Source organism: Xenopus laevis, chromosome 2S (assembly GCF_017654675.1).
Source record: "Xenopus laevis strain J_2021 chromosome 2S, Xenopus_laevis_v10.1, whole genome shotgun sequence".
Classification (NCBI taxonomy): Eukaryota; Metazoa; Chordata; class Amphibia; order Anura; family Pipidae; genus Xenopus; species Xenopus laevis.
Window position 1 is genome coordinate 16,840,904 of NC_054374.1, and position 18,801 is coordinate 16,859,704.

Below are 18,801 nucleotides of genomic sequence, written 5' to 3' on the forward strand. Positions count from 1 at the left end.
CTTAATGAATCAGATGAAAATTGAGCATAGGACTGGCCAGATATGGGATGACTTTGACGTAGTTGGCCAACTTAAATATATTGCAATATATGGACAAACAATCCCTGTTTTGTTTAAAGGGTAAGGCATTTTTCAGTAACAGTATGCACAAAATGTGTCAGTCTTAAATATATTGATAATGGTTTGAGTGCAGAGGACTCTTGTATTTGACTATATGTATTTTGTGGTCACAGCCTCATTGCACCCCCGCCTAATGTTTTTAAAAATTAGTGGTGAGCACAACTTTCCCTAGTTTTATATATATATATATATATATATATATATATATATATATATATATATATATATATATATATATATATATATATGTCATATAGAATAACATGAAGAGATAACATTTATTCATTATTCATAAAGTTTCGGTCTTCCTTAAGACCTTTGTCAATGTTTCCATGATGCTGCAGATATGAGGAAGCTAGTTTCCCTCAATAAGAAAAATAGTCTACTACAAGCATAGCTTAGCCTCTGTTTATTTAGACAACAAAGTGGCCATATTATTCTGTTGCTCATGCAGGAGCTTTATATTGTGGGACCCTGGTGCCTATATCATGACTTAGAACTTCAAAGACAACAAAGCTCAATTCTCATAAATGACTATCAAGATTCTTGGGGACCAATCAATGTCTGAACTCTACTTACACTCCTCAGAGTGAGAAAAGAGTCAGCCGCGTCCAGGGACATCTTCCTGTTCAGCAGTACAAAATGTTTCATTAAATATTTCTTCTCAGATACAGTTTTAAAGATCTCAAGTTCTATGAATCCCTACGTAGACTTTGGTCTGTCAACATTACTGCTGCTTGAAACTTGCCTCAAATTAAAAAGAAAAAGTGCAGTGTCTCAAGTAGTGCTTGTTGTGCTGATATAAATGGAAGACAAGCAGGGGCTGAATATTTAATATTGAATCTGTCTAGAATCCCCTCAAAATTTACATTTTCTGCACATCGGGGAAGGGAATGGTGCTCACATCTAGCCTGTGGCGTTATGGTTTCCTAAATATGTGACATTCTCAAAAGAACGTGTCAACATTTACATAAGTAAAACAAGTGCCACTTAATTTGATATGAATATGTACACTGCCCAAACTTTCAATGCACTTCACAGAATAAAGAGAGGTGCCTGGGACCTTGCATGGCTGTAGAGAGACAATAGAAACTAGAAGTCTATGCATATTTCAAAGTTACATTGAATATCAATTCTATAATCTAAAACTGCATTTTACCAGATTCTCTCCTCTATCAGCCCCACAAAGTTATACCCTGATGATATTGCACATAGGAGACAAACAGAAGATAACATAGAGAAGGTGCAACACTGAACAAGGGGATAGGTGAAACCTAGAAGAGATTGTGGAAACCAAAAGGGAGAGAGGGTTGAAATAGGATGGATAAAAGTGTCAAAACCAAAGAGGGTAAAATATAACAGAAGTAAAGGTGGCCATACACGGGCCGATAAAAGCTGCCGACAGACCGAGTCGGCAGCTTATTGGCCCGTGTATGGGGGCCCCTGACGGCCTTCCCCGATCGAGATCTGACCGAAAGTCGGCCAGATCTCGATCAGATGGGACTAAAAATCCCGTCGGATCGCTGCCGCATCTGTTCGTTGATGCGGTCCAGCGATCCGACCGCCCGTCTGCGTTCGCTAGGATCCGATCGTTGGGCCCTAGGGCCCACGATCGGATCAGCCCGATATTGCCCACCTCAAGGTGGGCATATCGGAGATCCGCTCGTTTGGCAACATCGCCAAACGAGCGGATCTCTCCATGTATGGCCACCTTAAGATGAGTAACAGAGACAGAAACAAGATGGCCCAAAAATGGTGTTTTTTTATAAATTTTTTTTATTGGGATTAAATATATTAGGCTCCACTAAATAAGCAAGCACTCCTGAAGCCAACCAGTCTGGATAAAACTTGACTTTATTCCATATAGCTAAAATAACGTGTCCTGACGGGTTTCGTATCTAGAGGTACGTAATCATAGTGTCTATGATTACGCATCCAGATGCGTTTCGTATCTAGAGATATGTAATCATAGTGCCTATGATTATGTATCCTGGCACGTTTCGTATCTAGAGATACGTAATCAAACGCGTGAGGACACGTTGTTTTAGCTATATGGAATAAAGTCAAGTTTTATCCAGACCAGTTGGCTTCAGGAGTGCATGCTCATTTTGCTGCTGTCTGTACCTCACCCTAAGCTATGGGTTCGGGTCGCTGAACCCGAGCCACCGGAGGACATTGGTGAATGCGGTTTAACAGTGTCTTACACATTCACTGACCCGGAATCTGATAAACCTGTGGTAATTTTCTCACATCGGCTGAGCCACATTTTGAAAATGTAGCCTTACAATTGGGATTGAGCCGCATTTCCAATTTTCCACTAAAGATAATGATTAAAAGAAAAACATTTTAAAGATTGACACTGAAAGAAGAAAAATGGTATTAAATGGGTGGTGGGTGTAACAGAAAAGGGCATGATAAAACAGTAAGGTGACAGGTGAAATAGCAACTATCATGTGATATGAAAGGAGATGTTGGATGAAACTGGTGTAGTCTACAAGAATGAGAGAAAGAAGATATCAAATGGATGGGTGACATACTGGAATAAGAAGTACAAATACAATGGGTAAAAGGAGAAGCAGGTAGACAACCCATTGCATGGTGAGTCTTAGAGATTCCAAGAGGGATCATCACATCAAAGTTGTTGATGGCTAATAGAGGAGGCTCACATTATTTCAAAGACTCAGGCAAGGTTGTATCGGGGAAACTGGCTTTTATTTTCCCTGAGAGAACAGTTGACGGAGAGTGCGAGAAGATAAAATCCTTTCCAACAATCTTTCACAGTGACAAGAACATTATACTAATCATATGCATTTGTAGCGAACATGAATCCCCACAAGATAAATTCTGATTTATATCTGGAATTAGCGAAAACACGAGACTAGGCTGTAACTTGTGTAACTTGTAAATGTGTGTATGGATGCGAGAAGCATTCAATATGCAGCGGTGGTGCCCGAGACAGCTCGAGTCCTCTAGGCGATGGGGAGAGGCAAGAACAGCTGGGCTATGGCACTGCCAATTAACGTCATATTTCAAACACACATAAGGCAATTTGTTTTCTCGGGGAATGATGGACCTGGGTTATTACAATGCGCTAAAAAAACAATCTGCATTCACAGTCACCCATGCCTGCTAGGATGTCTCCTTATACAAAACGTTTTTCATGATATCACATTCACAACAACATTGTGCTCTTAGAACACGACACCACCTATCATTAATGTGGAATGAATTTTTACAGGGCAATTTTTTTGGTGAAATTTGTCAATCGGAAATGAAAATCTCACCAGTGCAACTCTTGTAGATAAACTAAGTCAGACTAGTTTGCCCGTTTACTGAGCGGGCCCAAGAGTAGGACAAATTCCATAATCTCTTTTGTATTTTTCACCACAAAACTCTACACAACCTATATCATTTAGGAAATTTTACATCTATTATTTTTAGCAGCACACCAGATGCCAGGTTCTTCATGGGCTAGATGGTCCAGTCACGGCATAAGCCAAGAAAAACCTAAAATCATGGTCATACAAGTGTAGTCTTGGAAAATTAAAGTCTAGGAACTCAAGATTCCATAATTCATTAACAGAGAAGGATTTTTTTTTCTGTGTACTCCAAAAATAGTATTAATTTTCAGATGGACATGGGTTTTTACTATTGCGTGCTGTTCTTATATCGACCAGGGAGCTGGTATCTGGGTACCTTCTCATTGTTCTGCTGGGAGGGAAGGGAGGGTTAGGTCGCTCCAACTTGCAGTGCAGCAGTTAAGAGTGACTGAAGTTTATCAGAGCAAAAGTCACATGACTGGAGGCACCTGTGAAACTGACAATATGTCTAGTCCCATGACAGAATTCAAATTGAAATATAAAAAAAACGGTTTGCTCTTTTGAAAAATGGATTCAGTGCAGACGTTTGCTTGAGCAGCACTATTAATTGATGCATTTTAGAAAAATGAAAGTATCCCTTTAAATAAAAAAATTAAACTTTTATGTCAAAAAATAATTATTGAGCGTTTAATGGATTTTAAAAAGAAAAAAAGACTTTTCCCCTTTAGCTTGCTTTCTTTGAACAACTTATCAAAGGAAACTGCAGCTCTTCTAATAATAAAAGAGACTTTTTTCTCTGAACCATTATGGAGGTCTGAATTGCAAGTATCATGAAAGCATTTTAACATCACTTACATACAGAATATAAATCAGGGCAAAATGAAATGGCAGCATACGGACTGACAGATATTTACAGCACAAAACCACATAAAGAAGAACCCCAGAAACTAATCAAACCTGCTTATAGTAATTTCACAAAGTATTCTGGTATCTTAAATTATGTAATTTCCGTATATACGGCCATCAGAAGATCCAGTCTTTTTTCTTCAATTACAAAAATCAGACTGAATTCCCAGACTATGGAGAATGAGAGATAGTGAGGTTAATTTTATCAATGAACTATAAGTTTACCTCTTACAACTTCTTCCACAGACTCTGTAGTAGTAGTGGTGGTAGTGGCTATACTTGTTGTTCTTTCGGTAGCTTCTTCATAGGGCTCCTCAGGTTCTTCTTCTGTTTCATCCCCATCATCTTCATCATCATCATCCGCTTCCTCCTCTTCCACCTCTACAACTTCCTCCTCTTCTTCTGGTTGGGCTTCTACAGCCTTGTCATCACTGCAAATGAATACAATTCCAAATGAAAACACTAGAACATTGAATTTCAAATGGGAAAAATGTGTATTACTGGACAAAGTCAATAAAAGAATAATCCCAAAGCAAGAGAAGAAAACAAAGTCTTCAACATGCCACCATCATCTGAGAAAAAACCTCAAAAACTGCGAAAATTCACACAACTGGCTTGATAAGAATAACGGAGGTTGCCATAACAGTTGAAAATTGTGTTTTAAACAGACTTGGCAACATAAACAATAAAATATGCAATGAATCTGTGGCGTGCAGTTCCACTTTTCAAAGTACAAAAAATGTTAAGTATTGAGTCAAGTTAAATCAAAAAGTATATACAGTGGTCACATCCCAGGAATCCCCAGTCCAAGGGTTATCCATTGTTTAGTGGAATAAATCCAAGCAAAAATTGGGAGGTACCTACTGTTAGAGTCAAGAGTTAAAGAGAATTCCCCTTGGCAAAGGCTATAGTGCCGAAACGTTGGCGTACTCTCATCTTTGGCAAGTGTATGTCTCTTGTGGTGGTTTTCTTTGCTGCCTTGAAGAATATTGTTAGGTGGTATGTATATTTCTGCTTATACTGTTGTATATGTATTATACTGAACGGCCATTTATGTTTTGATGTATGTTCTACTATTTGAAATATAATATATATATTTTTTTTGTGCAACAAAAAGTTTTTCTGAGAGTGCATGCCCAATATATCTTTCAAGTAAAGAAGTAGCCCAAGCACTATTAAAAGTTAAAAAATCTTTATAAGGACTTACAGAAGTCTAGCACGTTTTGTGCCTGAATAAGTACGTGCCCATTCAGGCAGGTGAAACGCGTTAGGCTTCTGTATGTCCTAATAAAGATTTTTTTAAACTTTTAATAGTGCTTGGGCTACTTGTTTACATTAACATTAGGTACTTCCTGATTTTTGCTTTAACATAAACAATAAACCTTCCCATATAAAGGCCCATAATTAATCCTTCATGCGGGTAAGGGCTGAGGGCAAGATCCATGATGATGGACACAAGCTTGTCAGTGGCCACCATGAACAAAGACTCTGGGTGCAGTTAAAGGACATACTGTAAGGTCAGGGATCCAAAATGCAGAGGTTCTGGAGTTGGGTGGTTAACAAATATCTTGAATACTTACTTGCCCTTCCTTTAAAAGGCACCAAGGGATATGACCTTGACCAAGATACTAAAGGATTTATAAAGGAATATTATGTTTTGCTATTCACGGGTAATGTTACAACAAACTCTACATGAGGAATCTAAATTGCACTAAAATATACCATCTTCATTGTAGAAACTCCATTTTCTATATAAAATGTCACATCGTAGGCAAAGCAATATCTTTGGCATTATCTTAAATGTTACCGAATTCTTGTTTTTGTACCATCAGCCCCAAATGTCACTGTAATAAATATTCGTCTACCACAAAATAACAGCGGTGATTTGTTTGACTCAATCGCACAGACTCCTAAATTGCTTGTAATTGCTGGCACCTAGGGAAGTACAAAGACTTCCGATCTATAATTTGCTTTAGCGGAGATAAACAACAATGAAAGTGGGATTGAGACACGAACACTTATATCAACAGAATAGCGCTTTCAGATTTCTTGCACAAAGCAACGTGTGATATTTACAGGCAGTTGGGGGGGGGGGGTTTAAAAAAAAAAAAACTATACATTTTTATATTTCCCAGAAAGGGCTGAAGCTTTTCCATTGCATGTGCTCCTTAATTCGTAGTCCTTCTGAGGCTAGTGACACACGCTAAGATTCGGGGAGATTTAGTCGCCCTTATTTTTCAGGCGACTAATCTCCCCGAAAAGCGTATTGACATATCTGTATCATGAACTGACTTACAGGTAAACAAGTAAACATATTAAGAGGGCAAAGAAAACAAATTAATTCGAATATCGAAGTCGAAGTTTTTTTTCATAGACTTTGGCCATTTGAATCATTCATCAAGGATTTCAGCGATTGAACGATTTTTCTTCAACTTCAAAAAACTTAATCAAGAAGGTCCCCATAGGCTAACATAGCACTTCGGCAGGTTTAATTGGGCGAAGTATTGACGTTTTTTTTAAAGAGACAGTACTTCGATTATTGAATGGTCGAATTTTCAAACTATTTTACTTCGAATCGAATTCAAAGTCGTAGTATCCTATTCGATGGTCGAAGTATCCAAAAAATTACTTCGAATTCTGCCCCATGATGTCTGGTAATTTTAGTAGATCGAGCTCTAATATATCTTTTAGGTAAAATAAGCCCCCCTATAATATATATTGGATCATTCAACTCCTGGATGAAGAAAGAATGAGGAGAAACAGATCATGAGAGTGAATAGTGAAGATAAACTTTATTTCAGAAACAGTACAGCATTTGTAACTGATTGTATTCAGAAAGTTTCCAAGAGGAACCTGATTCTTGTTCACATAGAGCAGGGATGCCCAACATTTTGAACCCGTAAGCAACATTCAGGCGTTGGAGAGCAACACAAGCATGAAAAATGTTCTTGAGGTGCCAAATAAGGGCTGTGATTGGCCATTTAGTAGCCTCTATGTGGATTGTCAACCTACACTGAGGCTCTGTTTAACAGTACAACTGTTTTTTATACAACCAAAACTTGCCTCCAAGCCTGGAATTCAAAAATAAGCAACTGCTTTGAGGCCACTGGGAGCAACATCCAAGGGGTTGGTGAGAAACATGTTGCTCACGAGCTACTGGTTGGGGATCACTGACACTGATTAACACTTGTACAACATGAACCACAATAATAATAGTATAGCTGACAGTCCCACTAACCTTCCTTATTCATCACCTATAGCCCAGTAGAAAAGAGTGGCCATGAAATGAATGGGGTCTACAGACAGACAAAAACAACTGGTAAAGGTTTCCCAGAGACAAAGCTCAAGCAGGAATGGCTTCCTAAGCTTTTACAGAGAGATACCACAGGAAGCCAGCTTTTCTATCTCCCATTACTAAGCACTAACATGTTATTGTACAGAGGGCTTTTAATAGCGACTTCAGGTCACAGATAATGAAAATATAATTTCTGAAAGAAATCATGTAATCAATTATACATAAACGTTCCACTCCATACATACCTCAGCCTTAAAGAGCTGAAACAAACTGCTGCAACGCTTGTTCCCGGCGGGGGACAGAAATACCGTAATAATCAAAGCAGCTTTCAGGGTTATTATGAAAACCTTTGAAATCTTCAAATACTGTCAGTTTACCTTATAAAGTAACAAATACCACATAAGGCTCTACTCTGTTCTGGGCGTGCAGTCGCTTATTTTCAGTTCAACACAAATCTTGAACTGCATGATAAAACATTTCTTTTTAAAGGGCAGTACATACCTGAAAACACCCTTTTTAACATGGGCAAAAAAACACCAACTTAATTTATTTATATATATTTGTTGATACCTGTATAAACAAACCCCTCCATCCATCCTGTTGTTGCAACATTTTTGGCTTACATACAACTAATAAGCAGAAGTCCATCATGCAGGGGGTTTTATCAGTTCACTGCTAATCTCTATATCTTCCTTGCAAGAACTAGTAAATTGATACCAGTTTAATTTTCCCTATTTGTACTCTTTAGCTCAAGAAATAAAACAAGATAACATTTTAATAATTAAAATTATTGTATTTCAAAACAAGTCCCATTCATTGACTATTGATAAAGGGGGGGGGGGGTATACAGCAGTCAAGAAGATTACAACTGATAATTTTACTGAATATATTTTCAGGTGCCTAAGGAGTCGTAAAAACACACATTTATTGAACACAACGGTCCTCTTTACTCAACCTCCGTTCTCTTGTAGGTCTTGAAGGTCTTCATAATCCCAGGCATTAACCGCACCACCTATTCACCCAAATATGGCTTGTTCCCTAAAGTAGAGCCTCTATGGCAGTCATTGCCGACTAGGAAGAAACGCAGTTGAAGTTATCTAGTCCTGCAAATTCTCCTGGTTGGTAATCACCTGTAGACACTGAGGAGAGAAAGTCAAGTGACCAGAAATGGTGGCTGCCAACACAAACTTTGCCTGTTATCAAGAGGTACAAGACCTTATCAAGGTACATAGGCGTTGCATTTAGCATCAACTATGTGTGGAATGGGTGCTGGTTAAGGTTGGAAGACACAGTCTCCATGTGAGGAGACTATGTTAACAATTCAGAAAGACTACTGACTGATTCAATTGGATACAGAAAACCAGTACCAAACTATAGAACAAGGTTGGACCCCACTAACAGAGGCATATCAACTGCCCACAGAAAATGATATGGCCTAACTGAGATTATGCTTCTTATTTTGAACACAAAATTCATAATTTCAGGATTGGACTGAATGCCAAACCAAATCCAAACTCTAATTTGCACATACAGACTTGAGCAAATACTCACGCAAATTCCAAAAGTTGTATCTTACAGTTATTTAAGATGATATAAATGTAACATTCTAGATTCTATCCAGTGTTTATGGTTGATCTGATCAGTGCAGTTTGGCCAACTATATACAGTCACATACACATGATCTGCCTGGTTGCCGTGCAGGCAGAAATATTGCATCAAGCCTATAACTGCCAGATCATCACCAATTCTGGATGAACAATAAAGGTGACAATACACAGACCAAAAACATTTGTCATTTCAGATGGGGCATCTGGTGCCTATATATAAATACGGCCTCTTAGTGGTGGGGTTGACTGACACACATCGGGCCAATGATTGGATCAGCCTGATTTGGTTCAGCGTGCGGGTGGCCAAATCAGACCCATATTCGCTCATCTGGTGACCTCTCCAAATGAGTGGATCAGGCAGTGTATGGCCAGCTTCAGTTATACTTTATACCATAGCTTTAAATACCATACTAACAAATACAATTTAAAATCCACTGTTATTCAAATACTGAACCAATGTGCCCTGTTTAGCATATGATTTGTGAAGTTGGACACAAACAGGTATAGAATATCTTTAAAAGGGAAACCACAATATGTTTGATTGTCCACAAATATCTACCAGATGTGAGTCTTCCTCTCCACTGTCAGAAAGTCATTGGGTCTCGGCCTAGAAAATTTGGCACGCCTACTGAATTTATACAGTAGAACTCAATTTTACATTCCCAGAATTCACATGACCCTAGAATTTCTTTGCAAGGTCTAAGGAACCAAAGTAAATGCATAGTGTCCCTCAAAAGTCATACATTCTCCTGCAATGCAAATCATATTTACCTTAGCCTATGTGACATGTTAGTTGGTAAAATTTTAATTAAAAAAAAATGTGTTCAATAAAGTTTTCTTTATAGGGGCATTTTAATGAAAACATATAAAGATAGTTGCAAAGTCTTGGATGTGTATAAACTTTGTGCAGGGTCTATGGATAGTCATGTTCAGATCTCTTGAGGAAAAGTGGTGAAAATGGTCTGAAAACACCCTTTTTCTCCTCTAAAAACCATGACAAACGATGTAGGGCTTAGTATGAGCTACTAAGCGGAAAAGCATTAGTTATTGCGGGCGGCCGTGTTCTCTTGCTCTGACGGTGCATATCACAAGCATTCATCTCGCTTGGAAATCACACTCTGATGCATGCAAATGTCTTCTGAACCTGGAATTTTCAATTACACTGCAGAGAACATTTCTCTTCTAAGTGAGAGGAGGAAACATTCATCTCTGACATTGCGTTTACTCTATAAAAAGAACAAATGCATATAATGCAGAGTTCTCAATATATATTTAATGGTGCTTATATACTGAATAATTATTCAAGAAAGCACCCAAAGAATCAGAATATCAACAAAAAACGTTACTATTTATTCAAAACTGTCAAGAAAAAAGGCCTGTATTGCGTCTGTCATGGCTGTTAGATACAATGGACTTAATCTGACGATTCAAGTAGGCAAAAATTAGGAAGGATAAAGTGGCGATGACGATGGGAAGTAAAATGCTCATGAAGGTCAAAGCTGGAACGACACAAAAGCAAGAAGAACACACATTCGGTTCATTTAAAAACATGGGGCAAATTGGTATCTGGGCAGTAACCCATAACAACCAAATGATTGGCTTTTTTTCAGCTAGATGCAGGTAGGACAATGATATTGGTCGGCATGGGTTACAGCCCATCTGTAAATTTGCCCAGTGTTTATAAATAACCTCAATAGGTGCTATCACCTTACAACATGTAGAGAAAAATGATTTGGGGCATATTGCCAGGTTATAATCAGGTGCAGTTGAGAATGCTACCAGATCAAAGGGATTGCCCTGAAAGTATCCACCATCATTTTCTCCATTGATAAATATTACTGGAGCAAATATCAACAAGAAACAGTCCATGTGTCCTTCCTGTATTGTAGTGTGATTGGCATGGAGTAGACTGGGACCAGCAAATGATTAAGTGGGTGTTCTGATCTCTATATTCTAGTCAACGTTGTAAGACAACTGATTTGAGTAGGGATGATGAGGAGATAGGAAAGTTTTTATCCTGAACAATTCAAGGAATTGATTAAGTGTCGAGCAAATGAGCAAATAGGTTCTCTGTCCTAGTGGTTGGAGATCCTGGTTACCACTGACAAATCCACCTCCTTATATATTAAATATTCAAGCACTAGAGGCTGTGCGAAGTACATAGGTCACAGCAAGGGGAGTGGATAATCCAAGAACCAAAAGCATGGGGCACTTCACTTTTATCAAATACAAGTAGAAAATATTTTATTGGGAAAACGTCCCTGATACAGCCTTGCGCCCTTTTGCGCACTTAACCTGGACTATAACAATATTGCTATCTACACTGGTTCATCTTCATCTGCGGCCTTTTAGATCAAATTTGATATTTTTCAAAACCATACATAGGAGGAAAATGCACAGACTACGGCTCTTTTGCATTACTGTCCTCATGCAGTAATGATCACTGACTTATATGGAGCTTGCACAAAGAGCTTACTTTCTTCAATAAATATATTTAAAAAAAAAGCTTCCTGGAAGCAATTAACCTTTTCCTTCTTCCCCCACTAATCTCTTTTTGCTTCGGCTCAGGGATCTGCTAATTCTCTACTGTCCTAAGACCCGATGTCTTTTGACTTCCAATGTGCTTGGAAAGGAAGACTCTCACTGTGATCCATCAGGACTGGATGGTCATAAGCCAATGAGAGCATGACCAACAAGACTGCTAGTCTCATATGGAAGGGGCGCTTTAAAGTGTTCCACCACATACAACACAGCTTGAAAAACATTTATATGTGCCTATTCTAATAAAGAAAAAGCATTGGCATGGGCATGCCACAGTTTGCATATGGATGTTCATGACTTTTTATTAGAATGTCTGGCATTCACGTGGGCAAGGATACCCTGGCATGGGTTCAAGCAGATGCTAGAGTGTGCTTAGTCTACTGTGAATGGTCCTGCCCCCATATAAACAAGTCGGGAGTCTCTTGGCAGGATAGACTACATGGGCACACCTGCTTGCCCAAACTGATGACCCAACAAGAAATTTACCAATTTAGCCAAACTGGCAGTCAATGAAAAAAAAGTTGTGTCTTTATGAAAAATTATAGTTGCCTTAGGGCCACTGCTGGGGATCCTTGTCCTAGTTCACACTTGCCCAATGACAGTCTAAGGCTAAACATTAGAAGAATGAAGCTTCGAGCAGATTACACAGTTTTCCGGCCATTATTTCTCAGATTAGACCCATTGTTTCAATCCAGAGCTTGTTCATCATCCACAGCTACAGTTATATACGCGAATCCTGTATGGGGCTGCAGACGCAGCACTCCTGCAATTGCTTTTCAAAGCAATAAGCTGCTTCATCACTTTCTTTCTTCCAGCACTCTGCCAATCACCATCTCACTCTATTCTCTATTGATTTGCCTTTTCAGGCCAGGCGCGCTCTTGCGTGTTCTAATTGTTAATTACTATGCAAAATCATGTCAAACAAAACGGCACACACACTGTCACAATGACGGGTATGTCACATTACAATGGAACTTCTTAAGCCGCCATCATAGTCTAGGACGGCATAGGATTCAAAAACAGCTTTTTCCTGTATCTAAAAGCCAAGACAATTTTTTTTTCTGTACGTTAAGAGAAGTTACAAGATCAAATCACTTTGTCTTGTCCAAGTCCAATCTGTATGAAGTCTAAGATGTCATTGTGCCGCTAAAGCAGGTCATTGATGTGAATACTGTCACTTGGCACTGCAGACTTCATCGCTCTGGTAATGATCTGTCAAAGAGCCTTTGCAAGTTCAGCGAGGAATTCTTCAGGAACATGAGGCTATTACAACTTATCTATCATCCATAGCATATAGTACCGGTGGCCACTGGAGCTGATGAAGGCACGGTTATACTAAGTTTTGTCAAGAGTTTGCCGCCATTTACTGAGAATGTAGGTCCAGTGTCTGCAGTGGGGTGGAAAGACCATAGAAATCGAATTTCTACTACAACAGGTCTCCTGTTTCTAACATTTTATTGAAAGACGGCCGGCCGGCCGGCCAACAGAATGAAAAATTCTTTCCGTTCCACTGGCCATCAAGTTGCCACTTAATCTCACAGCAGAGAGAGTTATGGGACTGCTGAATGGGATTTGATATTGAGCTGATTCAATGGCACTGAGCAGCTGAGCTGTGGATCTCATTTAGAGACTAAAGGTGGCCATACACGGGCAGATTTAAGTGCCTGATTCAGCAGCTTATCTGCCCATAACAATCGGACATCGATGGGGGAGTTCTGATTTTCCCGTCTGAAGACCACACCAACTATTTGAGGCGGTCCTCATCCCGTTGCTGCCTATTCCAATCAATGTAACTTGATTGTTTGGCCCTAGGGCTGAATAATGTGATTGGTCCAATAACACCTGCCTCTGGTGATTGGGGGAAAAATCTGCTTGTTTGGCACCTATTCCCGTCATTGTAATACGATTGGGTCTCTGTGTACTTGAAACGTCAGGGCCTATTTCAAAACTTAGTTTGGACCTGACGGTCATTGATATTTTCCTCTGAGCAGTACAGAGAGTAGCAAGGGACAAACATATATTGCTGTGAACATATTAAAGGAAAACTATACCCCCGAACAATGTAGGTCTCAATAAAAGGATATTGCATAAAACAGCTCATATGTAAAATCCTGCTTCATGTAAATAAACCATTTTCATAATAATATAGTTTTTTAGCAGTATGTGCCATTGGGTAATCATAAATAGAAAACAAGGGCCGCCCCCTGGTATCCTAGGATTCACGGTGCACACAAACTCTCTAAACAAACCATACTTGTTAAGTCACATGAGCCAATTAACAGAGAGTTATGTCTTTTGCTTCCACATTTCTTCCTGTTACAGTTAGAGTTGTAGTATTTCTGGTCAGGTGATCTCTGAGGCAGCACACAGACCATCACAAAATGGCGGTTCAAGGCAAGAGATGTAAAAGAGCAATATTTACTTAAATATATAAACCAGTTGGGTAAGATTCTTCAATATTCGACTTAATTTAATATAAACTAGCTGTTGCTTAAGTATTCATTTTGGGGTTATAGCTTTCCTTTAAGGTTTGTTTTAAACGGGTGGTTCAACTTTAAGTTAACTTTTAGCATGTTATAGAATGGCCAGTTCTAAGCAACTTTTCAACTGACCTTTAGTTTTTATAGTTTTTGAATTATTTGCCTTCTTCTTCTAACTCTTTCCAGCTTTCAACTAGGGGTCACTGACCCCTTCTAAAAACAAATGCTCTGTAAGGCTACAAATATATAGTTATTGCTACTTTTTATTACTCATCTTTCTATTCAGGACTCTCCTATTCATATTCCAGTCCCTTATTCAAATCAATGCATGGTTGCTAGGGGAATTTGGACCTTATCTACCAGATTGCTGAAACTGCAAACTGGAGAGCTGCTGCACAAAAAGCTGAACGACTCAAAAACCAAAAACGATAAAAAATTAAAACCAACTGCAAATTGTCTCAGAATATCACTCTCTACCTCATACTAAAAGTGAACGTAAAGGTAAACAACCCCTTTAAGTGTCTGTACCCCTTGCCATAATTCAAAGATGTTCTCTGTTCACTTTCATTCCTGGCCTCCTCTGCAACCACAGGGTCGGCCACCTATATAGTTAAACGCCTGCAAATCAGCTAAGACCTTCACTAGTTGGCCTTGCTCTCTGGACCACCCTAGTGCCGTCTTGGGACCCCATTCTAATATAATACATTGCTGCTAATAATAACAGAGACAATAGTACTGGGACGAACAAGCATAACTAGTGGCGGCTTTTCCAGCACTTGCTAATGACTACAACTCCCAGCATCCTCTGCTGGTTCTGACCAACAATATTCTTGCAAAAGATGTATTCTATCCCTGTTCATCCCAAGCCCCTCAGTGAGCGATTAATGGCTAATTATGGAATACTTGGAGAGGGGTGCCCTGGCATGACACTGTATTTCCATAGAAATCTTTCTATTTGCATAGAGAGTTATTAATGCTAATAGAATATTCTTTCAGCGTGAAATGACTCTGTTCCAAGCTGCCCAGTTCCAATTATTCTGCATTGCTGCATGAGTGCGAGGAGATGTCACAAGCGATTTAATTTAAGAACAAAGCAATTTACAAGACAGAGCACTTCCCTAATAACAATATTCAGCCGAATACATTTTTTTTGATGCAAAGAATCTGCTTCGGTTGGCAACAAGCGTATTTGCCCGTTGACCATTCCGACCGGCCTTTCAATAATCGTGCCTTTATATTTAATTAGATCTAAAATGAAAATCTAAATAATTTAGCAAAGGGAATGTTTTATAGTGTTTATAGCCAATGTGTTCATTAAAGGGGCATTTACTTCAATGGCACGTGAGTGTGCCAAGCCATTTTAATTACAACAAAGCAACTTTTAGTCCTCTCATTTAGTTCATTGATATATCTGAGTGGACAGGCATTACACTGGGTTAACTGGTGCCCAATGAAAGATTGCTGGATGACATCAGTATGTGACCAATCAGGGTAAGGCCAGGCCTATTTGCAAAACTCAGACCATATATGGAAAATGTTTTAAAGTAAATACAGAATCTATTACTAGATAACTATTTTAGTACAGGTATGGGACCTGTTATCCAGAATGCTTGGGACCTGGGTCTTTCCGGGTAAACAGATCTTTCTGTAATTTGGATCTTCATACCATTCTACTAGAAAATCATGTAAACATGAAATAAACCCAATAGGCTGGTTTTGATTCCAATAAGGATTAATTATATCTTAGTTGGGATCAAATACAAGGCACTGTTTTATTATAACAGAGAAAAAGGTAATAATTTTTTAAAAAATTTGATTACTTGGATAAAATGGGAGACGGCCTTTCCTTAATTCAGAGCTTTCTGAATAAAGGGTTTCCGGATAACGGATCCCATACCTGTACTGATGCATATAAGTGTCTAAATATTGTCAGACCACTGGTGACATTGCCTGACCAATGGCCTTAAAGGAAAACGAAACCCTAAAGTTAAAAAATCCCTACCTTCTCCCTCCTCCCCCAGCGTAGTTGCTACCCCGGGCAAATACCCCTAAGTCTTTGCTTATCCCTCCGTGCAGATTCTGTCCATCGGAGTTTACGGCAGCCTTCAGATGCTTCGGTAATCTTCGGAATGAGACCGGCGATTCGGAAAGTTTCATCGCATGCGCAGTTGTCGTGAAACAAAAAATTGCTCCAACTTTGCGCCGCTACACTGGTCTCATTCCGAAGATTATCGAAGAGAAGAAGATGGCTGCTGGACATAATCTGCACTGAGGGGTAAGTGAAGAGTTAGGGACCTTTGTCCGGGGTAGCAGCTAGGCTGGGGGGGAGCAGGGGACTATGTAGGTTAGGGGGGTAGGGCTTTTTTTTTTAACATTAGTGTTGAATTCTCCTTTAAGATGGTATCAAACTGCCAACTTCCAACATCATTGAGCTATTAATAGTGGCAGGAAACAGACTAGGTCTGGATACTTATATACTACACTCAACTTGGCCATTTACATTATTAAATGTTTTACAAAGGATGCAATTCAAAATACGAATGGGTTCAATCTAGGAATCTAAGAATGGCTCCCACCACTCGTCCATTTGGAATATACATTGGGATGTTTACAGTTTTACAGTTTACAGATGTTAAGTACAGCCAATAAAAGGCTCAACCAGTGCCAAACTAACCTTCTATCCACATAATCTGCATCGGCACCTCCCCACCAGACATCGGAATCGTCCTCTGCATCTGCGGAGTCAAAGCTCTCGCTTTCTTCGGCAGTCGGGCAGCACACAAACTCCACCCCCCGGAATTTATCGATTCCACATGGAAGAAGCATTCCGTATTCATGAAGACTCATGATCTTCTCACTGCAGGACTAAGAAAAGAGAAAGCATCCTTTTTAAACCCTTATGTACCCTACACATGGTAATGGAACTCCCTAAGAAATAGCCTAAAGGTGGAAAGAAGTTATACCCCAGGAGAATTAACCAACAGACGGGAGCTTAATTTCCCCTAAAATCGAAGGATAGGTTATGGGGGAACCATTGCAATGGCTTGTACGCACATCAACAAATGGCTGGCTATGTATCAATTAGTAGAAAGATCAAAATAATGGGTGTAGGCAGATCAATGGTACAGGGGTGGTAAAGCATTTCAGGCGTCAGGAATTGCGGCACAAAATTATAACACACCATGATGACCGAACAGTTTGATAAACAGTCAAACTTCTTTGGTTAGTTTGCAACCAGTTAGGTTTTTTTTTTGCTCACAATTTACCTCTTTAGGTTATAATTTCTATTTATAGGACAGTGGTCTTAGCAATTAGACAGGTGCTTGAAATACAAATTGAAGGTTTAATAAAAGAAGATTATGTTTGTGAAGATTCTCATTCATCCAGGTCATGGTATATCTGTAGAAATATCTGGAGAAATAAGTCAAACCAACTGGACTTGCTGTGTTTTTCTTGAAGACATTTCAGCAGTCGTCCAGCTGGCTTTCTCAAGTCATTCTGAATTGAGAAAGCCAGTTGGATGACTGGTGAAACATCTTCAAGAAAAACACAGCAAGTCCAGTTGGTTTGACTTATTTCTCCAGATAAAAGAAGATGAAAAAATCACAGTAAGAGGTGAAATCTTTCTGGGGTCACTGCTCTTGGCAAGCAAGCATGCTTCGTATAGTACTAGCTAAAGAATGCCACAAATGTTTGGGCAAAGTACTTGTTAGCAAACTTATCTATATTAATAAGATAATGAAATTAAAGTACGGTCACTAGGATGAGGGCATTACCTCTTTGGCCACAGTGTGCCAGTGCAGGTGAGTCTCACAAATGTCCATCCTTTCCTGATGAAGGAACTTGCACTTGTCTGGAACGAGCAGAGCATCGCTAACAAACTCCCCAACTGTAACAGAGAGAAGAACAAACAAAAAAAACTCTGAGCATGGTGAACTTTTCCCAAAACATGTTCCAAAATTACATTGAGACACAGGGTAATATATTGACTCTGTCAAAGAACACAAGAAGGGAAGGCCCAGTCATATTGGGAACCATGAGACTGTACATAAGAGAATACAGCCATAAAGGTTGGAACCACAGCTACAAGTCCATTATTAACAATAGACTTGATTCTAACATGAAAAATAGGGGTATATACAAAGCAATTGCTTGAAGATGCAGCATCTCACAGTTAATTGGTTGTTACAGAGCGATAGACTAAGCCAATTTGCTATTGGTCTTCATTTTTTTTATTATTTGTGTTTTCTGAGTTATTTAGCTTTTTTTTTTAGCATCTCTCCAGTTTGAAATTTCAGAAGATATCTGGTTGCTGGTGTCCAATTTAAGCAAGCAACCAGTGCTTTGAAAGAGTGGCAGGAATATTAAAAGAGAGTCTTAAAGGGGAACTATCACAAAAATGAAAATGTAATATAAGCTTCCACATACTGAAGTAAGAAACTTTCTAAATACAATCAATTAAAAATTCTACATTGTTTCTGAAATAATTCAAGTTTATCTTCACTATTCCTCTCTCAGAATCTGTTTCTCTT

The 18,801-nt window shown here is 39.0% G+C and overlaps 1 protein-coding gene across 1 annotated transcript in view; it reads right to left on the bottom strand.

The window, feature by feature from the left end:
* app.S (amyloid beta precursor protein S homeolog) overlaps positions 1 to 18,801 on the bottom strand; it is a gene marked incomplete at its 3' end in the record, with an annotated part of 132,875 nt that overhangs the window by 40,351 nt on the left and 73,723 nt on the right. The window contains 3 exon segments of the mRNA NM_001086095.1: positions 4,572 to 4,777; positions 16,944 to 17,134; positions 18,046 to 18,158. Of these exon segments, the coding sequence (NP_001079564.1) occupies positions 4,572 to 4,777; positions 16,944 to 17,134; positions 18,046 to 18,158 (510 nt within the window).